Here is an 18,635-nt window from a genome sequence, read left to right as displayed (position 1 = left end):
GAAGGAACCCCAAGTCAAGGTCAGTTTGACTATATAGCAAGACCCTGTCTCAAGAACAAAACAAAAAGCCAGATGTGCTTGTGACGTCTGTAATCCCAGTACTAAGGAGGCTGGGACATGAGGACTTCTGTGAGTTCGAGGCTAGCCTGGGATATATAGTGAGTTCAAGGCCAGCCTGAATTATAAAGTGAGATCCTGTCTCAAACGAAACCAAACCAAACCAGGTGGTGTATACCTGTGATCCCAGCACTGGGAAGGCTGAGGCAGAATTACTGTGAGTGCAGAGTCAGCCTGGCTACATATTGAGTTCCAAGTCAGCCTGAACTACATAATGAGACCCCATCTCAAAAAATCAAAACAAACAAACAAACGAAAACAAAAACAATCACTACTTTAACCTTGAGGCCACAGTTCCCCTCAAGAAGGCCCTCCATGAAGCCCATCTTGGCTTTTCCCTGGTATCCAGGACTTCACTCAGCTTGTGGTTCATTACATTCTCTCTCCACGTATAGATGCTGCAGAGTTTACTAATGAAGATAAGCTCCTAGCAAGCACTTTTAAAATGACACTCTATAAAACGTCTATTGCTAGTCTTGGCTATAGGTGGTAACTCTGTCATTTACCCCGCCCTGTGTCCCACCTGGAAGGTGCGTACCTCCAGCACGGGGCCCTGCCTGGCTTCCCCACCACCCTGCTCACCCCTGGAAGCTGACCACGAGTCCTCATAGCTATGGAGGAGCCAGTGCCAGGCTTGTCCCTCCCAAACCATCCACAGCGAAGTTGCCCTCCGTGTGTGACTGGCCTGGAGAAGGAGCAGTGCGCTACAGCCAGGGCATGAAGGTGCCTGGCGCCTCCCAGCGGGTGCGTGTGTGTATGTGCTAGTGCGCAGGGATGTGTCTCAATCCCAGGGGACAGCCATGGGGCAAGACCCAAAGTGTAACTGAGGACAGTGTGAGACTGGGAAGCTTATATCCAGTGTCCCGCCAATATTCTGGCCCTCTGACAAGAGCTATTCCAGGACAGGGATGTTGTCCTCGATGTCACCCAGAGTGGACAGACACTGGCCAAGGAGTCAGAAGCCCCGGGCCAAGTCCTACCTCTGCTGCCACCAAGCCGGGCACATCACTGGCTCCATGCCTTAAAATAGGAGGGAAGTCACTGCCCGAGGCCTCCCACGGGCTGAGCCCTGATGACGCGTGCGCCGCGGTACCCCTGTGATGCAGTCCTCCAGACTGCGGCCACTGGTGCTCCAGGCGGGGCCTCCTGAACCACAGCCTAGCGCGCTCTGTGAGGAGTGTGTGGAGCGGCGCCTCTGGGGTTTTCAGAGGCCCCACTGGCCTGACAACCAAGTTGCGTGCAGTCATCCCTGGCTGTGACCCCTCCTGCCAGCATTATCCTGCTCCTTGAGCCCAGGGCGCTGAGAGACCAAGGTCTCCCGAGGCCCAGGCCTGGCCACGCCGCGGTGTCTGAGGCAGGTACGCAGCGGGTGTCCTCTGGGGAGGGCAGGAGCAAGGTCAGCACGAACGTGCAGTGCCTTTCCCACCGCTGGGGCCCCAGAACGCGACGCCGGGTCGGGGGACGTGCCTCATTCCTCCCGCTCCCCGAGGCCTCGTTCAAACCTCCAGATGTGCGTGCCTGGTGCCAGCAGGTGCCAGGGCACAGACTCCTACGGAGGAGCTTCACCTTGGAGAACAGCGCCAGGCCTGTGGCAGCGGCACCCTAACTGCCTACCTCACCTGCCCTGCACCCACACGCTCTGGCCCAGGCTCTCAGCTGACCTTCCTGCTGGCTCTGGCCAGGAGCTGAGGAGGAAGATTCCTGAGAGAACGCTGGCATCCGCTCCTCTCCCTCCCTCTTCCCAGGCCTCCTCCCAGGCCAGGATTAGATTGCTAATTATTTGTCAAAAGAATTAAGATCTGGAGCTCTTCCCGGTTTGAAGCAGAGACAACTTCCTTTCACTGCTCTGAAGAGGACACTGTAGAGTGAGCCTGCTCGGAACTGGTGAGCGTGGGCTTTCTGAAAGCTTTCTAAAACAAAAAGAATTCTTTTACAGATGGGACTTTCTCAGATGTCTCTGGTTAAGCAGACACTGTGCTGGGGTCAGAGGTCATCCCACTGGCCCTCTACCAGGGGCTCCAATCCTCCGCCCCCGCCCAGCTGCTCAGCCCGGCACCTGCTCTTGCGGATGAGCTTGCTGGCAGTGCAGAGCTGGCGGCAGGGAAGGACTCGGGTAGCAGGTTCAGGTCCACATTTTCACTTTCACATTTTTAAAGTGACTCAGCACCCACTTTAAAGAGACACTCGAATGTGGTGACAGTCAGGGACCTGAGGAAGCCACCTCTGCCCTTGGCTCACTCCCCAGTGCAGTGGGACATGGGACACTGGGCGTGCCCAGGCTCTGCCGTTCGCTGTGAGCGCCTCAGCCTCCCTGGGCGCACTGCCTGGTCTGCACAGCGGGCTGGTGACAGTGCGGGTTCGGGGGCCGATGGAAGATGGAGGGAAGTGGAGAAGGCAGGGCCAGCGCCTGCCGCGGTGTCTGGTGGAGAAACAGCAGCTGTCGCCTCACACCCGTCTCCGCAGGTCCTGCATGCACCTGGGCAGGGGCAGAGTTGCATCTCTGCCTCGGCAATGCCCTTCCTCAGGTCATTCAGCAAACCTGCGCTGAAGCACCAAGGCGGACGCTGAGCCACAGGACTCCCCAGGCTGGAAAGCCGCGGGTGTTCCCAGGACCAGAGCAACTCCCAGGAAGCTGGGCTGCAGAGCGGCTGCCCCACCGGTCCAGCGGTGCTCGAGGCCGGGCAGAGGCTCTTCCTGCTCCCCTGGCTCCTGCCCTCCCTGCAGGGTGAAGCGGGCAGCAGGTGTGGCGAATGTACAGAGGGGCTATTACCGCTTTACAGGACAGCAGTGAGTAATTCCAGCTGACGGCCATGCCTTGCTGTTTTAAGGAAGAGTTCTATTTTTATGGAAAACACATAATTGAGTGAAAAAGCAGGCTATTCTCTGAGTCAGGCGGCCACGCCTCTGGAAAGTCTCGCCGCCTGGCCAGGAGGCCAGAGCCTTCGCTCAGCACAGGCACCCACAGCGGGCGCCCCACCCTCGGCCACAACGAGACGCACTCCGAGATAGAACGCAGGGCTCAACACCTGTGCCCCACGTCCCTTCTTCTAGCCATTGGCCTTGAACTTCTCCGAGACTCAAGTTTCCTATTTGTAAAATGGGAAGAAAAACAGCTCTTGGCCCTGAGACTGCTGTGTAGAAATAAATGCACAGGCCTATAATCCCAGTCACGTGGGAGGCAGAGACAGGAAGATCGCAAGTCCAGGCCAGTCAGGGCAGTGTAGTAAGACATTGCCTTAAAGTTTTATAAAAGGGCTGGGGGTGTAGTTCCCAGGGGAAGTGCTTGCTTTAAATGGGTTCAGTTCCCTGGGGTGGGGTGGGGGAGCCCGGCGGAGGCTGGCACGTCACAAAGGGATCCTCCCATGTCTGCCCTGCCATCCTTATGTACCCGGCTTTTACTGTGTGCAGATTTCACTTTGCTGCCTTTCCTCATCTTTAAAATGGGAAGAAGAGCAATGGTTCCTGTGCCTCCTGGGTGGCTGAGGGGATGTGGGGTCACTGCTTACGGCAGGGCCCGCACAGGCCAGTGCTGAGTGGCCACTGTGCTTGGCCAAGTTCCAGGCTTCCAGCCTGCCAGGCTGTCCAGCTGTCCGTTGGCACGGGTTCTAGTCTCTGCTTGGCCACTGTCGGCCCAGCTTCCTTATACTGTAACAGCAGTGCTGTAAAGACCAACAAACACAAGCTGGGTCTGGTGGCACACACCTGTAATCTCAGCACTGTAGGAGGCTGAGGCAGGAGGACCTGAAGTTTGAGTTCAGCCCGGGCAACTTAAGAGACCTATCAGGACCCTCTCTCAAAACAAAAAAAAAGGACAGCTCAGTGTGAAGGCCCTGGGTTCAATCCTTATGAAGACATATGTGCACACACGAAAGACCAACAAACAGGGCACACGTTAACAAACAACAGAACAGGATGAGGGCTGTGAGCTGGCCAGATCTTCCCTTTCTTTTTGAGACAGGGTCTCATTATGCAGTTCAGGCTGGCCTTGAACTTGCTCATGCAGCCCAGGCTGGCCTCAGACTCAGTGATCCTCCTGCCTCAGCCTCCTGAATGCTGGGATTACAGGCGTGCACCATCACGCCCGCTCCCCTGGCCTTCAGACTGAGGCTCTCCTGGGGTGTGCTGGGTGCCCGGCTCTGGAGTCCTGTGGTGGTGGGGGTGGACGGAGGAGAGGTATGAGTGGTGGGAGGGGCCCTGGCCAGGCACAGTGGTCCCCCTCACACGGCAGGAGAGCAGCGAGGAGAAGGGAGGGAGCTGGAACTGCTCTCTGGGGCCCTATTTGGCCTCCAGTTGCCTGGCTCCCACAGGCACCCCTGCCCTGGCCAGGACGCAGGGACACATGGAGCCACATGGACCTCCTAGACTCCTCCAAATTTCACGGCTCAGGAAAAGGCTCCAACAGGGAGACGGACTCACTCAACTGGCACACACACTCTCTGAGGGTGCGATTGTTACAGGGGCTCTGAAAGAGGGAGTGCCGTCCTTAGCACAAGCCCCGACCTTCCCAGAGACTAAACCCTGGCACAGAAGGGACACCTTTCAGCAGCTCTTCTTCCCTCTAAAATCAGTGATTGTCCCAGGGCCTGGAAGATCATGCTGACCCACGTCCCTTAATCCTTGAAGGGTCGTGATGATCCTCCACCTCGCAATGAGGAAATAGAAATTGAACCTTCCTGGTCGGGCCTCCCTGCAGGCCACCTCCAGTGAACTCCAGATGGCTCTCCAGCTCCTGACCTTGCCTGACTCCAACACAAACCGCACAGAACCTGTACGGAGCTGTTCAACAAAGAAGACCTTGCAGAAAGGTGTGCGGATAGAACATATGTGGTCCCGTCCTGCACGGGCCAGCCACCAGTCATTATCTCTCCCAGGGAGCAGGCTGAGCGCCCTGGCCTCCTTGTGCAAAGGGAGCTTAGCCCTGGCACATCAAGACTCCGCTGGGGACAAGGCCCCACATGACAGAGAACCACTGTCCTACCCGACTGTGCCACCTCCAGCCCAGGTGGAAGCAGGGTGAGCCAAGAGCTACAGGGGAACCAAGAGCTAAAACCAGCTTTGAAGACCGCGGAAGAACTCCTTTTGGAAAACGTGCAAGTATCTGGCCTCCCTCCTCTCTTCCCCAGACAAACAAAACGACCCAGGGCACCTGCCCTTCCAGGTTCAGGTGTGAGCAGCCCGCATCCCAGAGGCTGAGGCCGCACCTTCCACTCCACACTGTCACACAGAGCAAGACCACAGGGGTGCCCGTGGGTACCAGGAGAAACACTGAATGGCAGCCTTGCCTGCTGAGAAGGAACCGGCCTTTGGGAAGGGTCCAGCCGGCAGCGACCGTGCGTGCCCTAACACAGCCCTTGGCCCCACGGCACACCATTTGGCCCCATGTCTGGTGTCTGCAGGCACCGTGGCTGGCAAACATGCTTACCGAACGCAGGAAAGTGATAAACTATGTTTGTGTTCGTACATTTGCCTCCACCCCTCTCAGTGGAGTGCTGGAATTTTAAGCATCCTTCTGATGTACCACAAGTCCTTAATAAGAACAATTAAACACACAGGGTTTTAGGGCAGAAACGTTAACAGACACCCCAGGACTCTGATCCCTTCTGTTCAGCGGAATGCACCACTAGGAATGTGTCACACACAATCTGAAAAATAAGCGAGGCCAGCCAGGTAGATCAGAGAGGTGCCCTAGAGGTTTAACTTTACCAGAACTTTACCAAGGTCTGGCTCCAGCTAATGCCTAGTTATCAAACATTTTCCAAAACAGTCTAGGTTTCCTGGGGCGAATGGCTGTGCTCATTCATTTGTTTATGGTTGGCAAGCTCTGGCTTGTAGCGAGGGCCGTATTATTCCCTTGCTGGGGCTCCAGAAGACCTTCCCCCAGGACTTTCTAAGTCTCCTAGGATCAGGGCTGGATCAGCAGGAACTCCCAAGAGAGTCTCCTCTGACCCCTAGGGAGCGGGGGTGGGTGGGAGGAGGTGGCCTTGCTCACTGGGGAGCGGGAAGAGAGACCGTTTGCTTCTCAGCTGCCTTAGGTGTATGGTTTGGGCCTTCAAAGGCAGTGGGGCAGGTTGCCAGGGGCGTGACTGACAGGCTGGTTATTGGAAAGCTCCCATCATTAGCCCAAGAACTTTGTTTGGTTGCTATGGCGACCTTCACTCCAAGGGCCTGACTAAAGCACAAGGAATCTGTTACCTAAAACCATCCCTGACAGTGCCCATGGCCTCGGGAAGGACGCTTATCAGTGGCCCATTCCCCTTGACCCGTATTCCTGCCCTGCCCTGCTCAGGCCTCCCAGCTGCCTCCCCCACCCCAGATGGAAAGAAAGGGCCGGGAGAGACATCCCCTCGGGGCTCGCTTAGAGCCTCTCACATTCCAAACAGGGAGGCTGTGGACCGGAGGCCCCCTGCAGGCCTGGGCCGCCTGGCTGGCTGCACGGCCCGGCCAGCACATGTGTCCGGGGCTTAGCAAGAAGCCCGCAGGATTTGAGAAAGCTGCCCAGGGTGTCTGGTTCCCACCGCACCAGGCTCACACTGTCCCCGAGGGCCCATCAGTCTCCGCCGCGTCACGTTCCTGCCTTTTAGAGCCTGAGCTCCACTAACTAAAGGTCATCCCGCAGCACGGACATCAAGAGCCTCTCAGCTTTGCCTTCTAATCCCCGAACGCAGAAGGATTTTCAGAAGTTTGACTCAGGGAAGCCGGGTTTTGCTCTGCGAGTCTAGATGCTGCCTCTGGCGCAGGATCTTACAGAACTCTTCCCAGAGGGCACGGCCCCTCCCGTCAGGGCCTACCTTGCCAGGCCCCTCCCCCTTCCATCCCCCGGGATCACTGCAAGCACTGCCACCCGTGGTCCCAGGTGTCGGTGTGACACTGTCTGTGGCCACCCTCTGCCTCCATTGCCACCCTGGCCACCCTGTTGATCAGCTGCATGACCTTCTCTGGGCTGAGCCTCAGAGGAGACCTGAGGGACGGGAGGAACCAGGACAGACACCGGCTGTCTTTCCACGCAGGAGCGGGCTGCTCAGCTCAAGGGAAGGAGACAGAGTCAAGGGAAGGACTTCACCACGGCTCTCACACAGGGACAGTTCGCATGGATGAGGTCCGTCCTGTGCGCCAAAGTGACAGGAAAGGCGAGAACCTGAACACCAGCCTGTCAGGGCCTTCCCCCTCCGGCAGCCTGGGGCGCAAGGCAGGTACGGCCTTCCCAGGGACAAAAGCCTCCAGAAGGGTTCTGTGAACAGACCTGTACGTGGGCCTCTAAGCATCCCCTGAAAACAGACCCTACTGGGGACGACGAGGTCAGGGTCAAGGGGATTTGCTTTGTGTTGTTTTGCTGAGCAGTATTTACTGGACCAGTTGTGTAATTAATTGCCTTGGCAACAGCGGGAGCCTTGCACAGCCTGTTCCCAGTGTAGGGAGCAGCTGGAGAGGCAGGATGCAATGTCAATCGAAGAGCAATGACATTTTTCAGCAATCCTGACCCGTAATGGACTCAATGACATTTCCTGCTAATCCATGGGTTTCTGTACGCCAGGGTTTCATCTTTGGGGAACAGTTCTGACTTGTTTTGCAAAGTGATATGGTCACACAACAGAGCTGGAGGTGGGTGGGTCCCCCAGCCCCACCACAGCCACATATACATGTATATACTATTTTTTTCTTTCCTTTTTTTTTTTTGCTTAAAACAAGAGTTATTTTTTCACAGTCTTGGGGGCCAGAAGTCCCTATCTTTTCTAATTAGTTTTATGGGCTTTTAGGGCCAGTGCTGATCAAAACAGAGCTCTCCTGGTCCGGGAGGCTTCGGGCTCATGGTGACTCAAGATAAAGAACTACTACTTCTCTACTGACCCCCGGATGGACAGGAAAAAGGGAAGTGCTCCTGGGGTGGAACACCCTAGTCCCCAAATGCTTTGCAGCACGTCACTGCAGAGACGGGACAAAGAACACGAGAAGTCTCAGCCTGTGCAGCCCCTTAAGCCCCGTGATTACCCGGATTGAGACATCTGTAAGGGTGAGCTGCCCCGCTGGCAGAGGCTGCCCCCTTAAGGTTTCAGCCGGCAGAAGTGGGGACGCTGCTTTGCGGCAGGTCCCTGTGAGCCTGGAGGAGTAGGGGGGCAGTCAGGCTGCCTGTTCCGTCTGCACCTTTCTGGAGCTCAGCCCCTCTGAGAACCTGCTAAAAGCCATCTTGCCGGATGCATGCAAGCACACACCCACAAAATGTTCTCAGTCATGTCCACCCACGGGCCTCGTGTGGGAGGCAGCAGGCTCAGGGCCAGGACCCTCTGCCTTTCAGACCCGCGCAGTGAGTGGGAACGTCCTGGTGAGGTGGGAGGGGAGGGGTGGAAAGGAAATCAAGAAGGCAGTGATGAGTTCACACACTGCTGTGATGCAACAGGGGCCTCCAAGCCCAGCCCTGGGCCCTGGAGGATGGAGGTGGTGCAGGCGGAAGTCACCTCCCTGAAGTGGGCAAGCGGAGCTAAGGGGAAGCCAGGGGACTGGACAGACCCTACTTGCAGCACACCCCCACACTGGCCTTTCCCATTGTGGGCCAGTGTTAGGAAGTGACAGGGAGCTGCAAATGCCAGGTGCAGGAGCAGAACAGACCCCTAGGTGGAACTAGGGTACCGGGAGGGGTCGACTGTGCAGAGCCGATTTCCCTTTCATTCTTGTTTTCCGTTTCCATGCAGGACTTCAGCTTGAAATGCGCCGCTGATAAAACACTGCCACAAAGCCTGGGCTTGCACCTTTTTTCCTCAATAACACACTCAGGCCCCAGGGTAGTGGGGGGGTTGAGGAGCCCCTTCCCGCCCTCAATCAGGATTCGAAGTTTTTCTCTTGACTACTTCTGCTTTCACTGAGGCCTAACTGGCAAGAGCAAACACGTGCACACACTCCATGGACACAAGTACATACATGTACATGCAGGTGCACACAGACACACATGCAAGGAGACACACACAGCAGCAATGGGTCAGAGCCTGCCAGAGAGAGGTGTAAAGATGAAATTTGGAAAAAAATCAAGGTACTGGCTCTGGGAGAGAGAACCTTTGCTTTTTGTGCATTTTCATTCTAAATGACAAATTAAACTATTATGACCTAAGGTTGCTGTACTGTACTTCAGAATCTTAAACTGAAGCTCAGAATCAGGGCCATCCTTCCAACACAAGCAGGTTAAGCTGGGACCTGCCTGGGCAGGCGGGGAGCCAAGGTGCCGCAGGCGGGGGTCAGTCTGCAGAGTTAGCCAGGCGAGGCTCGGGGCTTCTGATGAGCAGGAAACCCTGCTGTGCCCAAACCACATTTCTTTGGCCCTGGCAAGAAGAGACCACCCAGAGTCTCCAGCAGCCTGGCAAAGGCCACAGCAGAATGGCCTGCAGCCTCCTCTGACGGAGGCCAAGCGCACAGGGGAGCCAAGCCTCGCCCCCGTGGTTGGCCCACGTGCCCCCAAAAGGGTGCCTCCAGGGTGGCGATGCCCGATCTTCCCTAGTTCTCTGTGAACCTGGTGACACTGCCGCGGAATCACCTCTTAGGGTGACCAGGATCCCAGTGTCTTCCTGACGGTGTGCTGTGGGGCAGCCCTGGGCTGGTTCAGACCCCAAGGTGAATGGAGTGGGAGTGACGGTGCTCAGGGTCTCCTTATCCTGGGGTTCGTGAGAGGAGGCAGGCAGGAGCCCTGCACAGTTCTTGTTCCCGGTGTCCTGGCTGGTGGCAGAGGTCCTCTAGGTATGGGTAGAGGCAGAAGGATCTAGTCCTACCCCACCCACTGCAGCCCGTGCAAACTGCACCAAGTGAAATTTGAACCCTGCTCTGAGAAACAGGGCATCTGGTGTACTGCAATCAGCGAAGGACCGGGGGTGGGGGGAGATAACCTGCCCCTAATGACAGTAGCAGGGAGCCAGGCGGCTCGCGTGGAGGCTGGGGGATGGCTCCTTCAGCCTCCTCCAGCCTGGCCAGGGTTCGGCCCCATCCTTGGCTGGCCATGTCAGGGTCATGATGAAGTTACCTGCCTTGGTAGCCTTGGGAGCTACACAGCCAGGCTGGGGTGGAGGTAGGGGACGCACTACACAGTGCACACGCACCCCAGTGCCTTCTCTTCCACAGCCCTGGAGCCCCAGTCCCAAGGAGACCACAGGCTCACCACGCCCCTAGTCCCGCACACAGCCACCTGTGGCCCTCCACGCCCTTCTCTCTCCTCCCAGGGAGCGTGCGCGCAGGGGGTTTACGCCAGGCGTGCTGGCCCCTGTGCTGATGGCCAGCCAGCCCCAACCCGGCACTGTCCAAAGGGAACTCACTTGAAGTTCTCGGGGTACTCGGTGATGGCCATGCTGATGACGTCCAGGGCATGCTGATAGTGCTTCTGGGCGGAGAAGAGCAGTGCCAGCAGATGGAGGGCATTGGCATCGTCCTTGCACACTGTCAGGGACCCCTGCAGCTGCTCCATGGCACTGGAGATCTGCCAGAGGAAACCGCCAGCTTAGGGGCCTTCCCCAGACCCCAGTGCCAGATGGCAGCCCGGGAGGGCCCCCGAGGGTCCCCTCAAGTGGACCCTGGCCCTGGGACACAGGGATGGCGCTGTGAGCAAACACGTTCCCCCAAACAGCCTGGCATGGAGGGACTGTTCCAGTGGGGACAGAGGGAGCGGCTTCATGGCGCAGCACGGGGAGGTGGGCAGACAACAGGAAGCACTTCCTCCACTAGGAAGGAAGCACTAGGGAGACGGGGCCAGGCTGCGTGCAGAAGCCTGGCAGAGTCCTGCCCAGGGGTGCACAAATGGTGCAGAGGGGCGCGCTCAGGAAAAGGGGTACGGCCACATTCTAGTCCCCTTCCTCCCTCCCTTTTTCTTTTTCCCTTCCCCCCTTCCTTTCTCCCTTCCTTTTCTCTCTCTTTTCTCATCTCAATTAATAATTACTAAGCCTGATTCCAAGTCTGGACAGGCAGGGCTAGGCCGGGTCAGGCAGGGCTTGGCGGGGTCAGGCAGGGTCAGGAAGCCACAAGTGGGGTCTGAGGAGCCGCTGCAGCGCCCCCTGGGGGTAGCTGCAGGAAAGCCTTTGCTCCAGGGGTGGAGAGAGCCATGGCCACCTGGACCCAGCCTCTACCAGCGCTGGTTTGCCTGCCTTCCTGGGATCTTCGTGAAAGAGTGCGGGCCAGGCTGCTCTGAGCCCAAAAGGGACAGGCACAGTGGAGACGGGCAGCTTCTACTGCTCCCACCAGCCCAGCTGGTGGACGTTGTTACCCTAGCAAATCTAGCTGGGTACTGGGTCTTTGCAGCCGTGACACGGTCATGGGGTCAACTTCTGCCAGGCCTCCACAGGGCTAAGGCCACACCGGGGCCTGGCCACACCCCCTACCTCACCAGGATGGAGCCCTGTTCCTTGAGAACCCAGAGGGTGGAGGTGGTGCAGGAACCATTCTGAAGAAACCATTCTGAACTCTTAGCAAGCACCCAGAGGCTGAGCCCTACACCGCCCCCTGAAAAGCAGCTCTCCCCATACCATTTCAACTCCAAACATCCCCACCCCACCTGCTGCTCGGCCAGGGAGGGTGGCGAGCTCTGAGAAATGCTCTCGGTCCCACAGGGCCCGGCCTGCACACCCTTGGCAGGGTCTGGGGAAAGTTTCCACAAGCACGAAGGAGTAAAAAGAATTCTGGCAGTCACCAATGTAAACACTCTTCTTCAAAACAGGCCGAGTGCAGTGATTGCAGTGCTCCTTAAGCGGTCCCATGTGACCTGCGGGGCAGCCCTGTGCCTTCTACGCCATCTCCCTCCCCACCAAACATGCACAGGGCCTCTTGCTCTGAGCTGCCACCTGCCACCTGTACCCACTGATGTTGCTCTTTCGGGCTGGGGGGCATCCTGCAAAAACCACGGAGTTCTGTGAATTCCTGGAGGGATGAGGGCTGAGTTCTAGCTGTCCCTGAGCTCCACCTCCCTGCAGTGAGCACAGGCCTGACCTTAGCGGGGTGAACAGAGCGACTATAAACACAAGTGAAATGCTTATCTGCTACCCCTGCCTCTTTCCAAATGTTCCGGAGCAAGTGGAGAGGCTCAGCACTGTGGAGCTGGCGGGCACTACAGCTGAGCCCCCACCAGGGTCCTGAGTCTGGCCAGAGCTCCCAGGTGAGCTCTCACAGGCTGCGCCTCGCACAGGCTGGGCTGTGGTGGAGACAGGCGTCTGGAATCAGCCCGTCCCAGGTCAAGGCCAGCTTCTTCTCGTGCTGTGGACTCAGCACACTGACTGCCATCCTCACTGTTCGGTTCCAGGCACCTCCAATCTGGCCCAGTTTCCCAAGGTCCACAAGCCTCCTATCCCCCAGCACTGCTAACTGTCACCCTCCCCCTAGCAGCCATGGAGGCAATGACGACGTAGGGATGGAGGGCAGCGGCCGGGAGGTGGTGGCTCTGTCACAGTCTGCTAGGCACCCACTCTGGTGGCACTGGGGAATTTCCCAACAACCTGACTGCTGGGTAAACCTCCTCCCATTCAGATGCTGGCTGAGGCAAGAGCTGAGGCTCTGGAGTCAGGTGGGGACAAGCAGCCCAGCTCTGCCACTGGCGAGCTGGCACCCAGGGCAAAGGGATTCATCTCTTCGAGCTGTGCTTCCTCTGCAGCGAAATGAGAACGATTCTACCTACTGCAGTGCTGCGACACTGAGGGGAGACACCCTGCAGAGTGCGGGCACAGGGTGCTCGGCAAGGGCAGGTTTCCCTCTGCAAGCCTCCAAGGTGCTGCCCCTAAGGAACGAGGAAGACCCTCCAGCTTGTCCTGAGGCCACGCTCCCTCATGCCTGCCCTCAAACTCAGAGACACTTGAGCTCCTGTGACTGCCTGCAGCAGTGCTCTGTCTTCACTGGAACCTTGCCTCTTTCCTTCTTTCCTTCCTTCCTTCCTTCCTTCGTTTTTCTTTCTTTTTCTTTTGGTGCTGGGAATCGAGCCCAGGGTCGCTCACATGCCAAGCATGTGCTCTCCTGTTAAGATAATACACCCAGCCAACGCATCTGTTTTCGTTCCTCAGCCAGGCACGGCAGCATCCTTGTGAGGCTGATGCAAGAGGATCACAAGCTCCAGGCCAGTTCTGAGAGTCCATTCAGGGGCTGACAAGACTTGGGGTTCCCAAGGAAAACTGGGCACCAGGCTCCAACAGCCTGGCCAACCAGGTGCCTCTCTCTGCAGATGGGCACCGTTCATCAGAGACAGATGAATAATTAAACAGATTAAAAAATGTGTCACCCCAAGGTTTATCCCTAACTTGATTGGCAAGAAAAGCACCAGGTTCTTTTACAGAGCACTAAAAATAAAGCTGTCTCAGGTATCTTCCCCTCCGCGTTCCTGGGGGCAGAGTGACGCGGGCTGAGAGGCACAGAGTGGCCCAGTGCCTGGTCCGGGGCGGAGTCAGGAGCGTGGGGGAAGAGGAGGGGCCGAGTGAGTCATGGAGAGGGGGTGCAAGAGGAAAGGGGAGGCAGCAGATGACAGCAGGAGGGACAGCAGGAGGGACAGCAGGGCTACGGGGGAGAGAACGGCGGGGACAGAAGGACACAGAGGGAGACAGTGATGAGTCAGGACAGGTGACAGCGGGCTTGGGACAAGGGTCCAGGTGTGGGGTGAGAGAGGGGCGTGGTCCCAGCAGCAGCAGTGAGAGCTGTGCAGTGATCACAGGGGCCAGGCCAATGAGAGCTCCAGGGAGGGTGACGCAGGCACGGGGTGCAGGGTCCCGCTGCCCCCAAGCCACAGGAGGAAGGTCTGGAGCCGAATGAAGACCCAGGTAGAACAGCACCCAGGTGCCATCTCCAAGCGGGACCGAGGCCCGGCTCTGGAGCAGGAGCTCAAGGGAGTGTGGGTTCCCTGACGCGCTGGGGCCCTCACAGACACTGGGGCTTCCGGGCCAGGGTGCACACAGCAGAGCAGCGTCTGAGGGCTCGGAGTGGGGAGCCCTGTCTGAGCCCTGTCTGGGCCCGCTGCCTCAGCCTGGGGAAGCAGGCACGCCTGGGGGAGAGGCCTGGGTGGTGGCAGTGATCCCCGCAGGGTGAGGGGGTCAGTGCACAGGAGGCCCCTGTCAGGCCCCAGCAGCAGAGGCCTGAGGGTGGTGGCCGCAGGATCTGAGGTCACATCAAAAGCCGCCCAGGAAGAGCACTGTGTGCCAATCACTGTTCCTCCTGGATCTCAGGAAAAGGTTAGGGGAGCCAGGACTCACGCAGCTATGGTTGGGATCACGTGTGAACTTCTCGGGAGATTGCCCTGCTCCAGAGGAGGCAGAGCTGAGCACACCCTTCGCGGGTGCTTGCCAGGGGCCAGGACTCTGTCCCTACTCGCTGACCACACCCCCGCTGGGCCCCCAGAGCAGGGCACAGACATGCTCACGTGACACATAAGACAGCAGAGGCTCAGAGAGGTCAAGTCACTTGCAGGTGAGCCGCAGCTGGTAAGCGGAGCTGCCAGGAGGTGGGCGCCCCAGGGCCCTGGGGGTTAGGAACTGTGCTAACCCACCTGTCGGACGAGGGCCAGCTGCAGGGACAGATAGAGGATGACTTGGGGGTCCTCGGGCGCCAGTTTCTGGGCTCTGTGTGGGGAGAGAGAATGACAGATCAGTTGCCAAAAACAGCAACCGCATGTGACCTGGGCTCCCTGCAATGCCATCTCTGTGCTGGGTGCTCAGGGTTCTGCCAGGGCCGCTTTGGAGGGGCACAACCACAGCCGGGAGACAATGGCACAGGCAGAAGACCCACAGCCAGCCAAGGCAGGAACGGCGGCTCTGAGGGCTTCACCAGCTGAGGGAGGGCCACCTGGGATGGGAGCCTCAAGGTGACAACCTGAAGGAAGGAGCCCTGGGGCGGGGACAGACAGCACAGACAACACAGGCCCAGCCTTCGGCCTCGAGCGTGTGTCAGCCTGCGCACCAAAGGACAGAGGGCAATGCCTCCTGCAGGAGAGGGTGAGGCACGGTCCCCTAGCAAGAAGCCCTCAGAATAAAGAGCAGGTGGGGCGAGGGTGGAGGGTAAAAGCCCCCCATTCCCCAGAGCTCCGGGGGCCTCGGACTGGAACCTGCTCCGACAGGAGCTAGAGTGCAAAGCTAGCACAAGGCTTCCGGCCAGGCGCCACCCAACAGAACTGCCACCTCCGTGTCTCAGAGGGAGCAAGTCACACAGGAAGAGGACACTGTTCCGGTGTGAGGCAGAGGCTGGGGGTGGGGTACAGAGAATAAAGGCCTGGGACTCAGGCTGCCAGGAAGTCTCTGCTAAGGTCTATGGTGACCAGGAAGGGCTGGAAGGAGGCAAACACTGTTTATGGTTGCTAAATGCAGGACTTTGCAGGTGCTTTTCCTGCTTTGTCTCACGTAATTATCATGACAGTTGTGGGTTATCATTCCCCTTGCAGAGCCCCGAGCATGGTGGCTGTAGCCCCAGCTCCTAGTTAACCATCTGGTTTCACCAGCATTGAGAGCCAGAGCCCCGGAGCTGAGGACAGCCTGCCTCTGTTGGAGGACCTCTCGGTGCTTTAGTTCACCAGTCCAAAATGGAAACAGAAATCCCACTTCACAGAGATGAAAACAGCAGAGTCACGTGAGATAAAGCGTGGTGAAATGCCATCTCATGCCCCCCAGTGCATAAGGGGGCCAGCGGTGAACGAGGGCCTCCTCACCGCTCCAGTGTCTGCAGCGCCTTCCGGTGCAGTTCATCTTGCTTAGACTTCAGGGTGGCTGTGGAAGACAGGATGGACATCAAGCCGTATATCCCAGTCCTCCCCCGACCCCCAGGGCACAGGAGCTCTGTAGGGAGGAACCCAAGGGGCCCTGCCTGGAAAACCTCAAGGTTGGGAGGCCCAGCTGATACTCTCTGTCACCTTGGCCTCCTGGCATGGCGTTGGCATACTGGTTCCCTCTACCTTCCCTGCTGCCCGCACCAAGCTGGCCCACTCAGAGGCCCAAGCCCACAAGCACTCTGCAACCTAGGCATCTCACCCAGGGGGCCCCAGACTGTAGGAAAAAGCTACCACGTGCCTTCCTGGCTTCATTCCCACCCACTACTGTTAACCTGCCCTGTAAATGGCACCTGGCTTTAAATGCAGCCAGGCAGGTGTTCTCGGCCTTGGGCTGAGCACCCGGGAGAGCTTTCCCATGACTACGTCCAGCCCCACCCAGGCCGGACCTGGTCCTGCTGGGAAGGAGCAGGTGCTGAGAGCTGCCAGCGCTCTCCAGCTTAGAAAGCTACACATACAGCCGCTGCCTAGACGGGGACAAGGCAAGGAGGCTGCTCTGATTCAAGCTGGCTGTGACGGAGGGACTGGCGCCTCCCTCACCAGCCCAGGCAGGGCTCATGGATGTCTTCAACACTGTGACTGTCAGTTCTGAGAAGCAGGAGCTAGGCCTGCTCCAGGCTCCCTTATGTGGCATCCTCTCCTCCTTGGACAAGTCAGGCTGGAAGGGGCCTCTGAGGCCTGGCACAGAGGAACTCCTGGGGGTTGGCACTCAGGGAGGTGGGCGAGGGCCCATCCAACTCCAGGTTAGATCAGAGTTGGGCACCCATCATTCCCGACAGGCTGCAAGGACACTGTTACGTTTTATACATAAATGTCCCCCCAAGAACCTCATGTACTCCGAGGCAGGGCTTTTGGAAGGTGACTGAATTTGGGGGTGCTATTCTGATTTTGTGTTAAGAGGCGGGGCCTGACTGGGGGAGGCAGGTCACTGGGGGCGTGAGCAGAAATCTCCTTCCCCAGCTGCTCATTTCTCTCCGTGCTCCTTGGCTGCCATGATGTGAGCCACCTTCCCTCCCCGGCCTTTCCACCGTGCCTTCCTGGCTTGGAGCCAGCCGATTACAGACTAGCAACGTGAGCCAAGTAAACCTCTCCTCCGCAAGTCGATGGTGTCCCAGGAGCAAAGACAGTGATTGTAACAGACACCAAAGGGGGTGCCTGCTGGATCCATGGGGAAGGCTTGGGCTGAGCTGGCAGGGCCAGGGCAAGAAAGAATGAAATCTACCAGCTAAACACAAGTTATTAGATACTCGCTGTGTATCCAGCACTGCCATATGGGAAGGGGAATTAAAAGACCCCAGAAGATCACAGCAGTGAATGAGAATGAAGCCACAGTGGGGTGGAGGGCTCACGGGCACCCCACACAGAAGGCCCTAGGAGGACGGGTGTGGTGCCACACACCTGTAATTCCAGCACTTGGGAGGCTGAGGCAGGAGCATCACCATGAGTTTAAGGCCAGCCTGGGATACACAGTGAGTTCAAGGCCAGCCTGGACTACATAGTGAGACTCACTCTCAAAAAAACAAAAAGCATTTTTAAAAGAAGGCACCAAGAGCCCACAGAACATAGCAGCCTGGCTCTGAGGGGCTCACCAGGCCTAGGAGGAGAGACAGACTCCTAGCGCAGAGGAGTAGTGTTGGATTGAGACCATCGGAGCAAGAGCAGAAGTGGTACTGGCCAAGGGAGCATGCGTGTGTGCGTGCGTGTGCGCGCGTGTGCGTACACACACACACACACACACACACACGCACGCACACACACAAAGTGCATCTATCCCTGAGTGGATGGTGTCTGTGAAGACTGAGAGGGATGGGGCGCTAGTGGGACATGATGCTCTGGGGTCAGGAAGCAAATCTCTGTTCCCAGGCAGAGGCCTCCCACGGCCTGGCACTTACCGTCAGTGGCCTGCAGGCTGTAGGTGAGACCCAGGGCCAGGTAGCCCTTGGGGAGGAACTCCCCAGCCTCCTCACCAAGGCCGATCACCATCATGGCAAAGTGCTCCGCCTCCTCCAGCTGGAAAGAGGAAAGGCAGAGGTCACTGGGATGGCTTGGCTGCCCCGGTATGGCAGGCAACACAGTCCCCTGCAATGCTGTTGGGTAAATGCCGACAGGAACGGAGCTGGCTCACACACAGGCAGCACGACCAGAGGCTGGGGGCTTGTTTGGGCCACTCAACCAAGGGGCAGAAGAACCAGCTGTTTCCTCTGCCAGGAAGCAACTTCCAGGACCTGTCCCCCATGGGTGTGTGTGCTCAAGGCTACAGGGTGCCACTTCTCGCGAGAAGCTTCCTTGCCCCCCAGATCCAGTCCACTGAAGGCTGCTCCCCCGGGGACGCCCCCAAGGAGGGCCATCTATGCGGCCCTCCTCCTTGTGTGGCTCTACGCGACCCTGTGTAGGCACCGGCACTGCTCAGCAGACAGAGGGGCCAGAGTGGGGACGGGCTTCGCTGCACATGGCCAGCCCTGAGGAGTGCGCAGGCTTGAACTGGGCTGCATCTGGAGCTCTCTCCCTCACAGCAGGCGCTCCAACTTGCAAGGGAAAAAGGCCTCAGGCTGTTTTTGTCCTGAGAGCAGGGGACTGTTCCAGTTGGAAAAGAACCAACTGGCATGGGTCACGCATGCACACGTCATCACACACAACACGGGACAGGCCTCGTGGACACCCTGGGACACCCACAGCAGACAGGCTGGCTGGGACGGCTGGGTACACCACAGCCAGGGGTGACAGCTGTGCCCATTCTGACCCCAAAGCCTCCAAGAAACGCCCGCTGCCTCTG

The 18,635-nt window shown here is 58.1% G+C and overlaps 1 protein-coding gene and 2 long non-coding RNA genes across 3 annotated transcripts in view; 2 read left to right on the top strand and 1 right to left on the bottom strand.

The window, feature by feature from the left end:
* Ttc7a (tetratricopeptide repeat domain 7A) overlaps nt 1–18,635 on the bottom strand; it is a gene marked incomplete at its 5' end in the record, with an annotated part of 111,179 nt that overhangs the window by 27,244 nt on the left and 65,300 nt on the right. The window contains 4 exon segments of the mRNA XM_013517568.1: nt 10,404–10,564; nt 14,594–14,666; nt 15,746–15,803; nt 17,755–17,872. Of these exon segments, the coding sequence (XP_013373022.1) occupies nt 10,404–10,564; nt 14,594–14,666; nt 15,746–15,803; nt 17,755–17,872 (410 nt within the window).
* LOC106149261 lies at nt 1,965–3,916 on the top strand. Its single transcript, XR_001235316.1, has 2 exons — nt 1,965–2,001; nt 2,581–3,916. It is a non-coding gene; the product is annotated as an uncharacterized LOC106149261 (long non-coding RNA).
* On the top strand, nt 4,156–9,214 carry LOC102016201. Its single transcript, XR_262077.2, has 2 exons — nt 4,156–7,307; nt 7,872–9,214. It is a non-coding gene; the product is annotated as an uncharacterized LOC102016201 (long non-coding RNA).

The sequence above is a fragment of the Chinchilla lanigera genome, unplaced genomic scaffold, assembly GCF_000276665.1.
Source record: "Chinchilla lanigera isolate Chin_1 unplaced genomic scaffold, ChiLan1.0 scaffold00040, whole genome shotgun sequence".
NCBI classification, from domain to species: Eukaryota; Metazoa; Chordata; class Mammalia; order Rodentia; family Chinchillidae; genus Chinchilla; species Chinchilla lanigera.
This window is presented reverse-complemented; position numbering and strand designations above follow the sequence as displayed.